The 20,137-nt window shown below is 41.1% G+C and overlaps 1 protein-coding gene across 9 annotated transcripts; it reads left to right on the top strand.

Moving 5' to 3' along the window:
• The first annotated feature begins 253 nt into the window (after positions 1-253).
• Positions 254-9,984, top strand: LOC147899941 (bZIP transcription factor 16-like). Of its 9 annotated transcripts, none has more exons than XM_087377463.1 (9): positions 256-484; positions 1,435-1,488; positions 5,256-5,436; positions 5,572-5,629; positions 5,775-5,814; positions 8,201-8,496; positions 8,585-8,662; positions 8,785-8,910; positions 9,066-9,984. In XM_087377463.1, exons 3-9 carry the CDS (start codon positions 5,372-5,374, stop codon positions 9,147-9,149), a joined length of 747 nt encoding a protein of 248 aa, XP_087233589.1. In that variant the 5' UTR covers positions 256-484; positions 1,435-1,488; positions 5,256-5,371; the 3' UTR covers positions 9,150-9,984. The 9 variants fall into 9 exon arrangements, with proteins under 9 accessions (XP_087233596.1, XP_087233589.1, XP_087233595.1 ...); XM_087377469.1 differs by having other exon boundaries at positions 1,435-1,507; XM_087377465.1 differs by having other exon boundaries at positions 1,425-1,488.
• Positions 9,985-20,137: the final 10,153 nt, after the last annotated feature.

The raw sequence follows: 20,137 nt of genomic DNA, 5'->3' as shown, positions 1-20,137 counted from the left end.
ATTGAACATCAATCTTCTGCATCATTTCTGACAACGTGACTCATGTGAACCTCAACAAGATAGCAAAAGAGAGAAGTATTCATCAAGAGCCCAACTGGCCAAGCAATCTAGTTCGCGGAGACCAAGAGCAAGTTTTGGTTTTGTGAGGTCTCGTTGAAGATTGCAGCACTGATCATGCTGTGGGAGAGAAGAGTTTCCGAGTGGTGTGGGAGAGAAGAGGAGAGGGGGGAGAGGAAGGAAGAAGAAGCTGATGGAATGAGATGAGAATGTGTGCTAGGAGATGAAGGTTTGAATACACTGATAGGATAGGAAAGCAAGCCAAAAAGGGTTAGAAAGGAGAGGGAGAAGATAGGACGAGGAGACCAGCGTTTGTGGGTAGCCTTTCTTTCGTTTTCTTTCTTTCTTTCTTTCTTTCTTTGATTGTTTCATACTTAGTTTCAAGGGCTTTTGTGGGCTTTTCCTCGCTGGCGCTTCTCTCTGCCAGGTATGCAAAACCTCCCTCGCGCGTTTTCTCTTTCAAAAATAAGTAAAATTTCTGTGCATGCCTCTGCATCCTCTCTGATTTGGGTTCCTCTCCTCTTCCTCATTTCCACTCTCTCCATTGCTTCCTCCTTCCCTCCTTCCTCTCCAACTGCTTTTGGGGTTTGGGTTTCCTCCCCCCTATCGATTTCCCCCCCCCTCCTGAATTTCACTGTCAAATTTTAACCTCCCACTCACCTTTCGCCTCCTCTCCACATTCACTCTGTTGGGTCTTTGGTTTTAGCCCACCCTCAGACCTTGACGCCCACGTTTTTGGGGCCTCTTTGGTTCAACACCACAGCTTCTGCGGCTTTGGGTTTAGCCGCACAGACTGCTCTGAAAGTATTTCTCTTTAGCTGTGTTGAATTTTGCATGGATCATCCGTCTGGTCAATCTTGCTTCTTCGGCTGACTCACAATACCAAGTGGTAGAGCTCCTCAGCCCTAACTTGAAACAGTGTCACCACCTTTTCTGCAACAAACAATTTTATATTTTAAGGACCTGTCACGTCTTTGAGCCCAAAGAAAGTGCTGTGTTGTAGCGAATTTAGACTCCGTTATTGTTCTTGGACCTTGCTTTTTTTGAGCTTTTCCAGTAATTTCGATGTTCCGCTCTTTCGTCCATTTTGCCGTGTCGAGTTTAGGGATCCTGGGTATTTGCAGGCAAGGCTTAGGTGTTTTACAACTCTCTTGCTGAAGTTGCATGATGGCGCGATTTGTGTGTCGGTTCTAAAAAAGTTGCGCTTGCCCGTGCATGACTAGGGTGTTTTTTATTTGTTGATTTATGTTCAAAAGGGAAAAAAGTATTTGCGGCCCTGTTGATATGCCAGTTTTCTAAGCTCCTCACGTTTATGAGTTTCTGACCTGTATCTTGCCCCTTTGTTGTTAAGGGCACTCAACGCTTAGGTTCTTGCAGAGCCGCTCTTGGAGTAGTCGAGTGGATGGTCGATGATCTGCAAGGCTATTTACGGTACCCACTTGTTTTTGAAGTGAATTTCTCATTCCTGTTAAGTACTGAATGAAAAATTGATGGGGAGACTTCTGGGTTTTCTCATTGTTCAATGTGTGGTAAAATAGGCCTTGCTGAATGCTTGGTTTTAGAATTTCTGGAGTTCTCAACTTGAGCTGTGGTTGGTTAGAGGCCCGTTCATTCTGACTGTGTCATCATATGAAATTGAGCTGGTTGAATGGGTGAGCGTTAGCACGCTTGATTGCTCTTAGTCTCTATGTCATATGCTCATTTACCCTCCCTGTTGCTGTTTTTCTTTTTTGAATCTTCACATGCACTCTGTTTAAGATTGCCTGATAGGTATAAAATGCCTATCTGCGCTGGCATGGATGAAGCTGGGCTATCTCTCATGGCAAGGAGGTGCAGCAAATCATCTCCAGGCCATGTAGCCAAATTATTAAAATTCAAGTTGCTGAAACCAGATAATACTAGATTCGCATGAAACTTCGTCGTGCTCCAATACTTGGTAAAGTTGGAAGTTTCCTTGAAGCAAATGGTCTTCAGCCAAGATTGGGATGATTGGAGATGTCGGAATATCAACTGTGCGGATGGGATGATGTGGAGAAGTATGTGAGAGTGTATCGGCCTATCAACAATTTGTGGACAAGGATGATGCATGTCTTGGTGTGATCTTTGAAGGTACTGAGAGAGAACTTGGCAGGAGAAAGCAACGGAGGATATGCTTCATTCTCCTCTCTATGCAACAGCCTTTTTTCCAAATCCGAAATGGTTCAAGAAGAATCCTTAGGGACTGTTTGGACAGCAACCCTAAACTCTAATCTATCATTGATCTCCCTCAGAACTAGCAGCACATGCTAACTGAAAAGCAATCAGACAATGCAGCGAGTAGAGAGCATAGAGAATGCAGTATAGTCAGCCACAAAATGTGGGAAAACTGCTCAGACAAGAGCCAATTGCATCCAGCCAATGGTGCTTGGCAAAAAGGATGGCTGAGAACTACAGACTAGAATATCTGTTACACTACACACGTTGTGCGGCCTTCAGAGGCTTCAGTTGCTGCATGAGAATGGCCAGCAGCAAGTGCCTATTTATAGGAAATGGAGGGGAGCCTGGTGTCTGTAAAAATAGACCACCAGATCTGTCTGCACGACCCGACTTTGTCTGCAGATCCACCGACTGGAAATTGACCTGTTTTGGTACATTTTGTGATCCAGATGCAGGCACCTACTGCCTGGGCTATAAATAGGCCCTGGCAGTGGTTCAGACCTGCTGTTTTTGATGACCGGCTCCAGCCAGAGATGCCATGTGGACCTGCGACAGTTCCAGCTGTTGTTCCAGGCCTTGCCAGTCCACCATACATGCTGAAGCCCTGCGCAATCCTCTTGTCCAGATACTTCTACCTCCTAATGCGCCGTGACCCCTTTTACTCCTCACAAAGGGGCGCACAAGTGGGTCATTGACACTCCAACATTGCTCATAAATTTGCTTCAGCCACAAATATATGGTTTGGCCATAACAGCGGACAATTACTTGTGAAGTTTTAAGTTTTCGTCCACATTGCTGCATGTTGATATTGCGATAATTCTTTCTATCATAAGTAGTGCGTTGCCTTATCAGCTAGATTTAGATGCTCGTCTGAGAGAGACTAAAATGATTTTTTAAAGTCTTCACAAGTAGTTGTAGCTTGAATGAAGAGATTTTGGACTACTTTTTGATAGCCTTCTCCTTTAGTGCTAGCCTTCGTCATGGTTGAGTCTGCCCTTCACCTCCGGAGTGCTGACAAAAACTCAGTACAAAGACTTTGTATAAATGGATGCTCAAGGATGTGTGGGCGTGTGGAGTTTGGGCATGTTCCTGGAGTCATCTAGATATTTGCTTGAGCCACCGACCACACCTGCACATGCTGTGACTCCTTCGGGTCAATTGAGGACAATCACCACGCACTACTTGCCTGCATTGCTCATGAGGACATCTGAGCTAGATTCCCACAGCTCTTCGCTCTTCGATTGCAGCTTTGACCGACAACAGGGTTTTACTGCCTTCATTGCTGATGTTCTAGACGGATGTGTTATGGAAATTGTATTTCTTACATCACTTGCTCGGGATATTATATTATATCATAGTCATGTTGACTATGGCAAAGTATTCCATGGGACTGCACCGGGCGCAATAAGGTTGTAGTAGATGCTTTGTGCAAAGTTGGCGACACCTGATTGGACTGTTGTTTTGCCATGCTAGATGGTTGGTATTGTGGGTTATTCCATGTTAATACTGATGTTGCTATTGCTATTGGTGTTATTTTTGCTTATTGTACATTGAGTGCAATTATATTGGGGATCGATTCAATCGATTGCTACTAATGTGATTGCGTCTTGAGTACATGTGATGGAACTAATAAAGAGTTACTGCAAGGGTACCGATTGAGGTGTTGCACGGCACATATTATATTAGTACTATGCCTCTGGCAATATCTTTGTATGAGAACATAAAGCTTTTTGATTAAATTAAGCCTAAAGAGGCTATTTAAATATTGCAGCATGTACTTTTCTCCACAAACATGAGATTATGCTACGATATCCTGAGGGAGAAGACAAACATCCCCTTTTTTAGTACTGTGTGAGGACATTTAGAGATATAGACTACTAGGGGAGGTCCTATTACGAGGGACTTCAAGGCTAGGACTAGAGTTGAACAGAAGAGAGTTAATAACTAGTTCATAATCATTGGATCAAAACAGCTTGATACAACCAAGCCGCCTCGGCTTGCAATGAACACTCCCTAACCTATCAACTCAGGTCAGGGGAGAGAACTCGACACACTGCTCTCTTGTTTTCCTCCTCGCTTGTTACAACTCGATTTCGACCTAAAGAACCGCCTTCTATTTGAGCGTGCGCTCAGTGCGCCAACCGCTACTCGCCAATTGGTCAACTTCTCGACCGTCTCCACCGCTCCTTAATGCTAACCGAGGTCGATGCTCGGTGGCCACATACCAGTTAGCCTAACCCAGGGCTAACAACTAGTATAGGCCCTCCAATGACTAGGATTTTGGAAGGGGCATGTAACTTTTTTTCTAGATTCTTATCCAAATTCTTTGTTGTAAAGGGTGCTTAAAGAGTTCTTGCTCGTGCCGCATGAGGGACTCTCATTTCTTGTGCCACTCTAGGCAGTCTTTCCAGCCAATGTTTCCAAAGCATGTTGCACTTTTCATTGTACCAACGATTATGGGAAATAGATGCTTCAGTGGTGATCTTTTGGCTAGGTGGACGTTGGGCGTGGTGCCTAAGCTTTGTTGACTTTTTATATCGTCTAGGAGTGCCAAGAAGTATCTACCATAATTGTGTTCCAGTGAGTGGTCAAAGTCATAGTAGTAATATGGGAGGGATGGGTTGTGAGTTGGCATAAGGGGGTTCACTATGAGATGAAATTTTCGAGATGCAAGCAAGACATAGTCCACAAGGCTGTGGCCATTGCCATAACAGCGTCTTCTTTTCAATGTGTAGTGAGGGGCATTCCTTCATTTGGAGAGTGAGTTAGTGGTAAGGGGGGGACCTCTAGGGAGCTCATTGTATCTTTCACGTCTTTGAGAATGCCACCCCCATTTGGCACCCCTTTTCGTCTTGCAAGCTATGTGTGCCAAATTAAATTATAAACAGTAAAAAAATACGTGTCCGTTTATTTTGTTTTGTGTGTGTGTGTGTGTGTGTGTGAGAGAGAGAGAGAGAGAGAGAGAGAGAGAGAGGTCAGATTGGTTGCATTATTTTCCTCAGGTAACAGGCTCTTCAATCACTGAAACAAAGGCAAATCTAGGAAAGTATTTTCTCTTGAAAAAAAGGAGGAAGGAGAGAATGGTTTAGCATGGAAACTGGAAAGAGAAAGCCTTAGCATGGCGACTGGAAAGGGCGACGAGGATAGAAAAGAGATGCCAGCGGATTGTGTTTTCTCTTCAAGGTATGAGGAGCCTTGTGGTTTTGTCTGGGTTACTAATTCCCTCTTTATTTGCCTTCAGTCCATGACAGACCTGTACCACAGTGAGAGTTTGTAAAGTTAATTTTGGCTACCTGAGATTTTGTAAATGCTTGTTAGTGGGGAGAGTGGAAGTGAAGGATCATATGACAGGAGTCAGGAGGACAATGGGAAATATGTAAGATACGTTTGTCGTTGCCTTACCTTTTTTGATGTTGGTAGCTAAATTCAGATGCAAAGTTGACGTATCTATGGGAATTTGTTCAGTCCAGTCTCTGCTTGTATAGCTGACATCTCCAATTTGTGGTGTTCTGCTCATACAGGTGCTACAGAAAAGGAGCATGGATCAGGCCTCTGCTGAGGGTATGTGGTTCCAACTTCCTTTTATATTTATATTTATATTTTTGTTGGTTTTTTTGTTTTTTTTAAATTTATTATTATTATTATTATTATTATAAAAACTTCCTTTTATGCTTAAATGTTAATAGTACATGACTCTTATCCTGCACATTGCCACTGCATCAGGCACATTGCTACCGTTGTGCAAAATTCAGAAAGAAACATGTTTTGCTGTGATGGAGTCTGTAAGGAGGAGGTTCTATTTGGATGGGATATGGTCGTTGTTTGTTTATTGAATGGTTTGTTGTTTGCAATTAGGTTGTGGTTGTGACATTGAGATTGGATGAAACAAAAAATTAAATTGTATAAATGGCAATGTGATAAGTACATTGAAGATGTTCTATGCTATTGAATATATCAAAGTTAGCATCCCTGTCTAGTCCAGCAGCCTTCCTGGTTTATTATGTCGAATTGATAGCCAAACATCTTCGAATCTGCTGGTTTGTTTTCCTGCCCCCTGTATTGATAATAACCAGCAAAAAACCAGTCTAATGGATTGAATATCTAGTCTTACTGAGTTAATGGGCTAGGTTTATCATCTCATTCCTATATGTAGGCTCCATGACTGTGCTAAGGTTTGGTGGCTAGCAATGTGACTAATGCTCCACCCTCTGTCATTCTTCACCATAGCTTATTTGCTCACCCGTACGGCTCCCGTATGAGGAGAAGCTGGGAGCATGCTAGCATAGGTGGAGGAGGGATGCAGATGCATCAAGGATCAGCCTCCCATCTCCATGATGGAAGGGGCTGCATGTTGGGGCAGTTTTTTCTGTCCAAGACAGCTTCTTGCTGTCCAATGGGAAGACCCAGCTCAAGCACTTCACGTGAGATGGTGTGGCACATGGGCCACGTGGTATCAATTTGATGTGTTTGTGGCAGAACAGCTACGGAATGAAGCAGCAGATGATGTGGCAGCAGCCATGTGTAAAAGCGCACCCAGTCTGAGTGGGTGAGAATCTGGATACCAAGAGCCTTGCTAAGGCTTGTATAAGCAAGCTACCTTGAAGTTTCCATGACTTTGTCACGATTGACAATGGGTGAGAGCAAAAACCCACCTTTGAGAGCTTGGGGCCATAATCCTGAAGGAAGAGCTTTGAATGAAGATGTATGATGGTGCAGATACTGACAAAGCTCTCAATGCCAACAAAGGGCAAGGGCAAAGGAAAGCATGTATGGCTCTACTAGGAAAGAAGGAAGGATGGGCAAGAGGATGAATCTATCAAGACTTCTACTGCAACAAGATGGGCTCTACTCCAAGGAGTGCAAGAAGAAAGAAACCAACAAGGACAGACCAAGAGCAACCAAAATGTCGTCATCGATGGATTGTTCCTTATAATTGAGGAGAGAATTTTGAAGCCTAGACGTCTGGTATGTCTATGGTCGTGCCACACAGCATATGACTGACAAGAGGGAGTGGTACAGTTCACTCAGACCGGTAGATCGTAGATCTCTAATCAATTCAAAGTTTCTGGTGGAGGGAAATAGGTGGCAGTTGGCAGCAGGTCAGAGGCTCCAAGTCGGCTGATCAGCTGGTCGGCCTAGATCTAGGGCTGGTCAACCAGCCCAGTCATAGTGTGGGCTATACAAGTGTGACTCTTCGCCACTTCATCACTTCAAGAGGTAGTGTGTAGTGTGGTGCATTGTTCCTTCATGTCTTGTCTGAGGAGTTTTGCAAGGAAGGCTACTGCTGAAATCCAGTTGAGGAGATTGTGGTTTCCAGATATTGTACCTGAGCTTCAGTTTTCGTCCTGTTTGCGTTGTGTATTTCAGATCTACTCTTTCTCTCTCTCATGAACTATTCTTCGTTAAAGTTGCTTTGGCTGATATGCATTGCATGCATGGTGAAAGTTCTTACAAGAGGGCCGTAGTGTTACCAAACCCTTGGGAAAAGACAAGTTCATCATGTTGACTTTACTAAAAAAGTTTGTTTTGCCAATAAATATATGCCACTGCCCATATGAATAGGGTATAGATCTAATTCTCTCTCTCTCTCTCTCTCTCTCTCTCTCTCTCTCCTGTGTGAACTATTCTTCATTAAAGTTGCTTCCGCTGATATGCATTGCATGCATGGTGAAAGTTATCACAAGAGGGCCATACTGTTACCGGACCTGTGGCAAAAGACATTGTTCATGGTGTTGGCGTTACTAGAAAAGTTTGTTTTGCCAATAAATATACGCCACTGCCCATACAATATACATGAATAGGCATCCAATGTGATATACTATTCGGCTTGTCTATCTATTATTTTTTTGGCAATTTTGTAGAATGATGGCACCTCTGTCTAAATGTTTTGCTACCTTGCAGGCATTTGTGCGTCTCTTATTCATTTTCAATGCTGAGATTTGTGCAGCTCCAGGTGCAAAAGGCAATGATATATCTTCAATGAATGCCCATCTAGGGCACCCTGAAGCAAGTAGAGCAAACCCACCCACAACAATGTCACAGATGGTTGTAGGAGAGAAGCCAGCAAATCTTGCCTTACCCTTGAACATTGGAATGGAATATTGGAGTGGTCCAGGAACGGCATCTGCAGTCCCACCTGAACAAGGAATGTTGAAGTCTCCAGGTGCCCTTGCTCCAGCCATCACAAACGTCGCTTTTAGTGGTCCTGGTAGTGACGGAGGCTCTGCAGAATTATGGCTGCAGGTAGACGATGCCGGAGGAAATATTTGCTGTTTGAGTGCTGACATAATGGCTTTTTAAATTCTACAATGAGTTCACAAAAAATGTGCAGGATGATAGAGAACTGAAGAGACAGAGGAGAAAACAGGCAAACCGGGAGTCAGCTAGGCGATCGAGAATGCGCAAACAGGTAGTTGTCACATTATTAGAACCTCTCATTCAATGGCTTCTACTGCCTTGCTAATGAACCCACTGGCCAGGTAACTGACTGGCAAGTTGTAAAGGGCTTATATTGTGATGTGCAACAAACAGGCCGAATATGAAGAACTTGCAGCAAAAGTGGAATGTCTTACTGCTGAAAACACCTCATTGAAAGTGGAGGTGGAACGGCTAGGTGATGTATGCAAGAAGCTTTCGGCTGAAAATACTTCATTACTGGTAAGTTGTCACCCTGCATCTTTCATCTGAAAATCATTCATTAGATGACCTCCTATATATCTCAAAATCCCAAGAGTGTATGCTGCTTCAATTTGAAAATTGTATTGGGGTATGCTAAAGCTGCTTCCATGTCTTTGTTACTTGAGAATATGAAGGGGCGAATGCAGAAGGTACAAGGTGGACCTCAGCATTTTGTTAACTTCGGAAAAAGTAAAGAGTTCCATAAAGAAGACAAGTGAATGTAAGGAGCCAATTGGCAGCAAGATGTGACCGTGTCTCGTGCAGAGCTCAGTTCTTGAGACATTTCATTCTGGTTTCAGGCTGCTTTTTCCCACTGAAGGATAGGCTAGTTTTGTTTATAATCTGGACAAGTTTTGTTCAATGTAATCTGATGGTAACGGTTCGACTAGGACTTTGCAGGATTCCCAAAGCCTTATGCTCAATGTACTTGGGCTAGAGATCACATTGGAAATCACAGATATTGGGCTAGGCAAAACTCTTTGTAAGTGAACAGTAGTTCATTGTTTCAATATTTCGGGCTGATGCTCAAGCAGTTCTATTCTTTTAATCGGCTGCTGAGGTATTGGATAAGAGAGGAAACAGTGATGTGTGATGTTCAAAGATTGTGAAATTCTGACGATACAAAGTAAATGAGACACCTCAACCATAATTTGTAGGTTTAGAATAGCCGACAGTGCCTGTAAACAGAGGATGCATCTGTGGCATGATGACACACCAAATTTCTGAGTTGGGAACGTTGGATACAGACCACATTGCTCATGTTACGACAGCTTCTAGCTCTTCATGTTGTAAAAAATAAAGCTGTTGTGCCATAGTAGAATTGTATCTTCAGTTTAAAAAAGATTACTTTTAGCTGGATCATGATTGTGCATCACTTGGTGATGTCATTCTTTGAATCCAAAGGTGATAAAGGCGTACAAGGATTTGAGCAAGACGATATGCAGGAGTAACAAACGACATGAATTTCTTTATAGGGGAAAAGTGAATTGAGCTTTCACATTGGCGAGCCATTAGAAAAGCAATGAAATGTAAGGATTAAGGATGTCCATGAATCACCTGGTTAAATGATTTGCACTATGGAGGATACAATGTCATGCATGCTTAACATTATTCAACATGTTGAGTCCCACTGTGAGGAATTAGTTCTTACTCTTTTTATGTGGGGCCTTCAAATCATTTTGAAAGTTTGGATTGGAAATTTGAACACCACAATACTCAACATTTTATTGATTGAATGGACTTAAAAAGGTAGGTGACACATTGAGTGTGTTCCTGTGATTTTGATGTTATTAAGCAGCTTAGTATCCATTTAATGTACCAAAATATTAGGTCTTGATATCAAGAACGATGGGAAATCCCTTTTCAAATTGTTGTTGCGATTACCATGTGATTGTGTAAGCCACATATGTTGTGCAGGCTATGGTGAGAGCCAGCCATGTAGCCTAGAAGCTTTTTGTGCATGAGACACCCTACCTAAAGAGGATGTCATATATACTTGCTAGAGGATAGATGACATCTATGGGCCTATTGAGCCTTTGCCTTTGGTTTTTAGTTGCTTTTGGACATCTTCAAGAATTCTTACAATGGTCAGGCGATTTCGGTCTGCAAACCAAACTTGACAAAGGCACACTCGATTAAAATAGAGTCACTTTCCTTCTTTCAAAGGGCTCCTTCAAATGTTAGAATGCATCTTGTAACTAAGATCGGCCGGCTTAATATGGAGCTCAACATGTACCAAAGTGATCAAGCAAAAAAAGGAAAGGAGTTATCGATTACAATAGAACGTGTGATTGCCGTTGTTGATTTCAATTTCTCAAAACAAGCATACGGTGAATATTTTGAATTCTTCTTGACTCCATCAAAGGCCGATGTAACACCACGGCCTACTGGTATGTTCTTCAATACAAATCTTACGAAACATTCTATCTTCAATTTCACGTAATCATGAAATGACTCATAGTTCTTCAATATCCTATTACACATAGGAAATGGCGACGAGGAAGACAAAGAAGAACGCACAGAGGGCCCTTATTATGTATATTGTAATCAATGCATTCTTACAACAAAACGATATATTGGACAAACTAGTGACCTTCACAAACGGCTTGCATAACAAAGAACTTACCCTCCTTTGAAAATGAAACATGATGTCAAGAGATACAAACCGTTCAATAAGAATTTCAAAGTAGAAGTCCTAGCAACAATAGACTATAAAAGCAAGTCATATATACTCGAAGAAAAATTCATAAAAGATTTCAACACAACTGACTCGACACGTGGCTACAACAATCTCCATGGAAATCCGTCATCTACCAAAAAATACTACCACAAAAATAGGGACATAGCATAGAGTACTTGCATGGAGGTCCATTTTTGATACATGGATAGGACTTTCAATTTTGAATTACTGTTAAGTCATACCTTTATAGGAGTCCTGAGTTTTGTATTCATTAAAGTAGGACCTCTTCTTTTTTTGTATTCGTGAAACTTTTCCAAATTTTGATGCGATTATAATATTGCTACAACATTATTAGTATTAAAAGTCCACTTCAATGTAGATCAAGTATTTTTGCTATTATTGTTCGCCTCAAGACTACTTAATTTTGATACGAATGAAAAGATTTAAGACCATTTTTGGAATATCAATGCAAGAATTGTTCTAAAGTCTTTGTATTCGTAAAACTTTTACGACTTTTGTTGCTGTTATAATATTGCTCCAGTATTAATACTATTGAACCTCCACTTTAGTGTTGATCATGTATTCCAATTGTTATTGTCCACTTCTCGTCCACTTCGATATTTCAACATTACTACCTCTCAAGTTCACAAACATCATACTACTATGAGTCATCGCCGTCAAACATCCACTCACCATTTACTTCCTCTACATAACAGCTGCCTGTTCGGATCTAGTTCTCGCTCCTCTCTGCATACTCTTGATCATTCTTGCTAGTGTCGTGAAGCTTTTCTTACGCTTTCCTCTTCCTTTCTATGACTTTTTCCTTTCTTAGTTGTTACGTCTTTTGTTACGTATGGCAGTGAGGTGTCCCAGTTTGTGTGATCTGGGTCAACGTACATGGCAAGCATGAGTTTGATTGTTCGGTTCAATCACTCTATTAACCCATTACAATCCGGATGGTAGGAACTTGTTATTTGCTATTTGGCATTCAACCTATCGGCGGTCAATATTTTTAGGACCTTTGATTTGAAATTACTTCCTTGATCAGTGAGTATCTGTTCCAGGCACCCATGAGGAAGAATCAGGTGTTGGAGAAGAAATTCTGCTACTTATAACACAGTACCTGATTTTAGTGATCGAGCGATCACCCATCAAGTCAAATGTTAGAATGCATCTTGTAACTAGAGATCGTCCGGTTTAATATGGTTGCCCTCGTTCGATGTATGGAACGTACGTTCGTTCCATATTGCCTCGTATCGTACCGTTCGATCTGTACCTTTTTTTTGTTTTGTTGGTGTGGTGCGTTTGTTTGTTTTGGATGGCTGGTTTTGTTATTGGTGGTGGGTAACTAGAGATCGGCTGGCTTAATATGGTTGCCCTCGTTCAATGTATGGCACATACGTTCGTTCCATATTGCCTCGTATCGTACCGTTCGATCCATACCTTTTTTTGTTTTGTTGGTGTGGTGCGTTCGTTTGTTTTGGATGGCTGGATTTGTTATTGGTGGTGGTTCTGCCAAACTGATTTTGGGTCTCCCAAATGGCAAGGTTCCATATAAACACCCTCTCCTCACTATGATCTCACTCTAAGCATCTAGCTCTCGACTCTCCCAAACATGTGCACAAAAGTAATGGAAACACATATGGGTGTAGGTAAAAAAGTTTGTTACCATGCTTCACTATGTGAATGCATGGGTTAATACTAAAGTGTTGCAACGTGGAATCACACATGTAGGCAGCAAGGAGGTTGGCTTACCTCTTGCTATAAATGAGCGAAAATGAGTACTCTATAAGTTCCTACAATAGCCAATCTCCTTCCCCTTATTTCTTGTCTCATCCCATGGTTGGAACTGTGGATGAGAGAATGGAGCACAAGGCCTTGCTTCATTGGAGTCTACCCCCCTTGTTCTAGTGGACTAGCTTTGAGAAGCGTGGCAACTTGGTAGGTTGGTCAACCCCTTTGGAAGAGCAATCCTTCCCAAGTGCGTGTTTGCTCTTCTAGAGGTTCCAATAAATGGAAGGGTGGGTGGGAGAATGAGGAATAAGGCCTTGGTTATAGACATAGGATGCCACTAGGGGGTATTGACATTTCCTAGGAAACTATTATTGATGTTGGTATTGCTCTGTTCAGTAGGGTTCATTTAAAGAACATACATACATACATACATACATACATACATACATACATACATACATACATACATACATACATACATATATATATATATATATATATATATATATATATATATACATATACGGCATCAAGAACCCTTTGCTACATATATATAAATCCAACTTGCCAATTTAAATTCTACAATTAAACCACCCACGATGAAAGTAACTCACACTCGGATGTATTTAAAATTTGCATATACGGTAATACCCTAACCCCTCCCTCAAGTCCTCTACGTGGGGCAATGAGCATGATTTAGAATTTCCTCTCAGCGAAGTCCTCGCCCGGCCCATTCCCCTATACATAATGACACTTTGCTCAACCGTGAATAGATTGAAGCCCTTTCGAAGACACTATAACAGAACCCACATAAAAATCGTATTTGTAGAAACATCACACTCACAATTCTCCTTTCAACCTCCGAATAACAATGCTCTCAACAAATGAGGCAACAAATTACACACCCTATAATGCATATGCAATTCCCCTTCCGATCATTAATCTCTAGGAATAAAAGTGCCACAAACATAAAAGTGTGGTCTTTGCAATTCCCCTTCCAATCATTTATCTTTTATGTGGTCTTCGATTTTTATGTGTTCAAGTGTGGTCTTCGATTTTTATGTGTTCAAGTGTAGTCTTTGATTTTTATGTGGTCTTCGCTTGGTATTGCTTTGTTGGATGCAATTTCCATTTCCCCAATAATGCTATTGCTATTGTAGCACTCCTAGTCATTGCTTTTCTAGCACATCTACGATGCAATACCCAAAGCTTTAGAGCCTTTAAAAAAGAAGAAGAAGCTAAAATTGAAGTGCAAACAATGTTTAGACCAAGTGGCTAAAATGTGTGGGTGTGTATGTGCCAGGTCCTAAGTTCAAGCCCCAAGGGCAACTCAAGATTCTATCTTGGTCACCTTTAGAGCCAAATTCAATTACATACTTTTCTCACTTGCATAGCCTATAATTTCTTTAACAATGCAAATACTTTCAATCCTCTCAAAATTTCCCATTCAATCCTTTAGAAAATTTCCTTATCTGTTCAGAGTCCCTCAAAATTCACATGATGAAGCCTTTACTTTGTTCTTATTCATACTCATCTTATTCAATGCACACTAGTGTAATTCATATGAAATAACAACACTTCTCCGAAGCCTAATAACAATGATTCAACTTCCCACGTCTGTAAATACACATGATAATTGAATAAGCTAGTATAAAGATGTACTCATGGTACAAATAGCAATGAGATGAAATGTCATCACATTATCTCTGACGTATACTTGTCTGCTTCAGGTTCAAATAGCTCTCAAAATACTGAAGATCTTCCTTTGATTCTTTATGCCCTCAATTCCTCTTCTTGAGAGCCTTCCACTCAAGCCCTTTAGATTCTCTTCACAAGCTCTCAATCCAGATATGGCTTTTATAGATATAAGTGCGCTATGTGCATCAGTCTCCATTACAAAAGAAACTAATATGTACAAACTGCATGGCCCTCCTTTCTGGATTACTGACGGCCTTGTGGCTTTTGTCAGATAGTGCTAGCAGCACCTTCTTGCACTGGCACCATTTGTGCCCTCCACCTTTGTTGATGTTGTTTTTTAAGATCATACTCAGAGAGCATCCACTTTAACAGGTTTGGGGGTCCTTTCCCTTGTAGACTTGAAGGGGTTTCCATTGCTAGCTTAGATTCCTCCCATCCATGAAGATTGATAGCTAGAATATTCAAGTCCTTTTAATGTTTCTCATTGCCATCGAAGGCATCTTATTCATAATTAGGTACCACTAGGGGTCTCATTTAGAGGTGACTATCAACATGGTGTCATTGCCTTTTGATAGAGAAGGGGGAAAGGAAGGTAGCATTCACTCTCTTGAGAGAGCAACTTGGGAGTCTTTTCTGTGGCATATATTCTCAGATAGATAATGTTTTTCACACTTTGCTTCACTTGGCCCTATTTTTGTGGTTGAATAGGAGAGTCGGATGGCAATCCATTCACAAATCCTTCACAAGGGCAAGTGTCAAGGCACAAATGGGTTGACCCCTCCTTCCTTTCTTTTTGGAACATGATTGGAGACAATATCACTTTAGCCTTATAGGGCGTTTGGGACTCTGGTGCTATGCATGATCTTGTAGAGGATGTCAATCATCTTTCATGAAGCAGGGGTGTATATATTTAGTTTCCCAATGGAGGCTAATCACTGCTTTGGGTACTTTTTATAAAATCTTGGCAAAAGCTGCTAGTTTGGAACTGCAACCTTTCTCTCATATGGGCTTTGTGCATGGCCAAAGCATTTTTTATAACATTCTTTCCTTTTGGGAGGCTTCGGAGTGGACTACGCAAAGTGACCACGTCTACCAAAGTTCAACCATTCTACTCTTAGATTTTGAGAAAGCCTATGGTAGAGGAGATTGTGGTTTCTTTTTTGCCAAAAAAAAGGAGATTGGGGTTTCTTGGAGGGTAACCTTTAAGCTTTGTTTTATTGGTGGCTTGGATTAGAGGGGATTAGCCCACAACAAGGTTCTTAAAAGAGGGGTTCAAACTAGAAAAAATTCAAATTTCTGTATCAGTTCAATAGGGGTGCCCTTTAGCCTCTTTCATGTACTTACTCGAGGCTAAAACCATGAGCACTTTTTTGAGATCTCAGCTAACATTATTAGAGGCCTTTTCTAAGGTGGGATGAGGAGATCTTAGATAGCGAGCGTGCTAATGATTGCTATTTTTTTGGATACCACATCCTAGACTCTCACATCTTTCAAGACATTCTTGCATTTATTTTGTTCTGTAATAGTTGCACATATCAACTAGAAGAAAATCCAATGGATTTTGGATTAGTGACAAGGAAATCACAGATTGGGGGCTAATTTTGGTTTCACTTGGATTTAGAGAGGTCAAATATTTGGGCCTATCACATTGATGTGGTTATCTCTCCATCGCAGTAGTTTGCTCTTTTGTTGGATGGAGTGTTTCATGAGAGAACTATTTTTTTTAGAGTTCAGCAAGAGTTGACCTCAGATCAAGAGGGGTAGTTGTTAACCAGATACTCCTAGCCATAGCCAGATACTGCTAGCCATAGCCTAGTTTATTTGTCCTTATGAGTGCCACCCTAAAGAATGCATCACTCAGCTCAAAAGGACAATATCACACAAGAAGACCACACAAGAAGAGGGCCTCAATATCATTGCTAGATTCTCCTTGCCTTGCAAGGTTGTGGATAGGAGGCTTTGCGAGGATAGGAGCCTTGGAGATATTTATTTATTTGTGGCATACATTCTTGCTCCCCCTCCTAAGGTGGTGATTGGATGGACTATACAAAGTGGGTATTTACTTCAACACACCTGCTATAGAGTTCTTCCTCCCCTCTTATGTTGCCATCTTGAAATATTGGGGTAGGTTTCAGATTAATCTTTGGAGAATCCTACCCTCTTTACATGAAGAGATCGATAGGCAGACTGCCATGTGGAACGACCTCATACTTGACGATCATACTAGACCTCTTAGTGCTTCTGGTTACATGCAATAGTTTAGATGGGAGGGGACTCATTTATGAGCTCTTGGAAGCGTTTGTTCAGTTGGTCGTAAGCTTTAGTTGGTGAGTCACCTTAAAAGAATTAAAAGAACAACTAAGCTTTAGTTGGTCAGTCATTGCTCTAGGTGGCACGCCTTACCATTTCTCTAGATGGCAAGCCTTACCATTTCTCTAGATGGATTTTACGAGGTTAGGTATCCCACCTCAAGTCATAGGTCTTCAATGACGTCCAGATTGGGATGCCTTGGTTCACTCATGGGGAAGGCTATCTAGATCTAGGGATGAGGCCTTGTAGATGTTATTTTTAAGCTCGTCAGAGTTTGGATCATGTAGGGCAATTTTCTAAACTTTAAGTAGGTACCTAGACTCAAGCTTCAAGGACATTCCTCTTGGTTGGATTTACGAAGGTGTCCCCATAAAGTTTTTGCCTTGGCACCCTAGGGAGTGTGATGTAGGACACCATGGGAATGTCTCCCATTCTTTTACTACACGATTAGTGATGGTAGGAGGTTTTAGCTCAGTATTGAGGGCTGGAAGCCCACCATAGCTCCTGTTAGGAGAGTTTTTACATTTCTAGTCTTGTAATTTTTTTTTTGGAGAAGGATTTGGAAGTCCTAAGTAATAGAAAAGCAACTATTTTCTTCAGGGTTTCTATTCATGGAGGGGTCCTAGTGGAGGTCTAGGTTTGGAGTAGCCCCAACTTGCCCTCATTGCCTTTCTAGTGAGGAGTCCATTCAACATTTTATGGGATTGCAAAGACAAGCAAAGTTAATCTGAAAGGGGATTTCTGGACTTTTGAATACTTTTGTTCCCTCCCTTTCTTCATGATTGGGGGCTTGATGGCTTGGCTCTCACTTTTGGGGTGTCAGATCTTTAATGAGAGGTAGAGTTTCTCTTTTGGTCTGATGACATTTAGTTGAGTCTTGCACTTTAAATGATGCTCCCCCGGTTTCCTTATTATAGACCAAGACATACTTGGTGGATACTTTTTGGGAGATCTTAGCGAGCATTTCAGCCTAGCATATATGGAGATCTAGATGCATAGAGGAATTGGATAGCTCCCTGGTCAGATTGGGATGCCTTGGTTCACTCTGGGGAAAGCTATCTAGATCTAGGGATGAGGCCTTGTAGATGTTATTTTAAAGCTTGTCAGAGTTTGGATCATGTAGGGAAATGTTTTTAGACTTTAAGTAGGTACCTAGACTCAAGCTTAAAGGACATTCCTCTTGGTTGAATTTACGAAGGTGTCCCCATAAAGTTTTTGCCTTGGCACCCTAGGGAGTGTGATGTAGGGAACCATGGGAATGTCTCCCATTCTTTTGCTACACGATTAGTGATGGCAGGAGGTTTTAGCTCAGTATTGAGGGCTGGAAGCCCACCACAGCTCCTATTAGGAGAGTTTTTACATTTCTAGTCTTGTAAAATTTTTTTTGGAGAAGGATTTGGAAGTCCTCAATAATAGAAAAGCAACTATTTTCTTTAGGGTTTCTATTCATGGAGGGATCCCAGTGGAGGTCTAGGTTTGGAGCAGCCTTGACTTGCCCTCATTTCCTTTCTAGTGAGGAGTCCATTCAACATTTTATGGGATTGCAAAGACAAGCAAAGTTAATTTGAAAGGGGACTTCTGGACTTTTGAATACTTTTGTTCCCTCCCTTTCTTCATGATTAGGGGCTCGACGGCTTGGCTCTCTCTTTTGGGGTGTCAGATCTTTAATGAGAGGTAGAGTTTCTCTTTTGGTCTGATGACATTTAGTTGAGTCTTGCACTTTGGATGATGCTCCCCTAGTCTCCTTATTATAGACCAAGACATACCTTGGTGGATACTTTTTGGGAGAACTTAGCGAGCATTTCAGCCTAGCATATATGGAGATCTAGATGCATAAAGGAATTTGATAGCTCCTTGGTCAACCCCCCACCTTGCACTTTGGCTCGTATTGGATAGACATTGCACATACTCTGATGGCCATTTGGTTGAGCATGCAAGGGTCTTCCAAGGAGGCCTCTAGTAAAAAGGACTATGCTTTCCTCTTTTCTCGAAGTCCACTACAGGTTTGAGGTGGCATTTTCCAGCCTCAACCTTGGATAGATATTGCACATACGCACTTTGGCTCATATTGGATAGACATTGCACATACTCTGATGGCCATTTGGTTGAGCACGCAAGGATCTTCCAAGGAGGCCTCTAGTAAAAAGGACTATGCTTTCCTCTTTTCTTGAAGTCCACTACAGGTTTGAGGTGGCATTTTCCAGCCTCAACCTTGGAGCTTTACTGGCTCTTCTTGATGATTAAAGTTTTGACCCACTTAAGGTATGTTTTCATGCTATGCATGATACATGTACTCTTGCCATGAGTATTTGCTTTTGGGGCCTTTTTTACTACTAAATAGACGTCTTTTCATTAAAAACCTCATCCTCATCAAGGTCCTTCTAGTTAGAGGGGAACATGGAATAGGACAAGGAAACACATACTTGGAATAAAGATGGGCAACTGTCATTAAGTTCAAAGGCAATTTTTTTAAAATTGTTTGCCTTAATGTATTTGCCTCAGAAACCACTATGCTTTTATATAGTAAATCTTACTAGTTTTCACTCTTGAAGATGATTTTTTAGACCATTTAGTTTCTATACTTGTCCATTATGTATACAATGCTTTATATCACAACATCAATTTGATTTCAATTCATATTGTTGCAAGCCAAGGATTGCACCAACCAAAGTATAGATCTTGCTTCTAGAGTGATTTATAGTTTATGATGGAGTTGGTTTTGACTATTTGTTGCGGGATACTCAAGATTTTGATAGGTGAAGTAAATGTGGTTTTTTGGTTATTATATATTCCTTTGGACTTAAGTAGATGCTTGTAATCAGATATATGGTATATGTTTAGAGAATCTTAGAAACATTCATTCAGCTTGAAATTCTAAGATTAATCATAGTTTAAGAATCATTGAATCAAAATATATTTCAACTTTTATCTCTAAAAGGGGGTGATCGCACCCCATGACATGTTGCTATCTCTCTATTATTCTCTAACATTTTCATCTCTTTCATTCTATTTTGTGTAGACTTGAGTTTATTTGTTATTCAGTTGAATAGGTGGTCTAAGTTTGAAGTGTTAATTAAGTTACATATCTCTAGAATTATGCTTCTGAAATCGATATACATGTTTTGATAATGGAATATTATTAGAGTTGGGCTTTAGCCAAAGCATGCTTCCAGACATTTATTTTATGAATACTTAAAGTTGAATAACCATAAAATAGAATAATAACAACTTCCACCATCTACACATGGTTTAAAATGTAATATAAAGAGAGATTGAAACACAAAA

Source organism: Dipteris shenzhenensis, chromosome 7 (assembly GCF_047967505.1).
Source record: "Dipteris shenzhenensis isolate YYH24624 ecotype China chromosome 7, Dip_SZ_1.0, whole genome shotgun sequence".
Lineage (NCBI taxonomy): Eukaryota > Viridiplantae > Streptophyta > Polypodiopsida > Gleicheniales > Dipteridaceae > Dipteris > Dipteris shenzhenensis.
The sequence above is the reverse complement of the archived record's forward strand: the minus strand, read 5'-3'. Positions and strand labels throughout refer to the sequence as shown.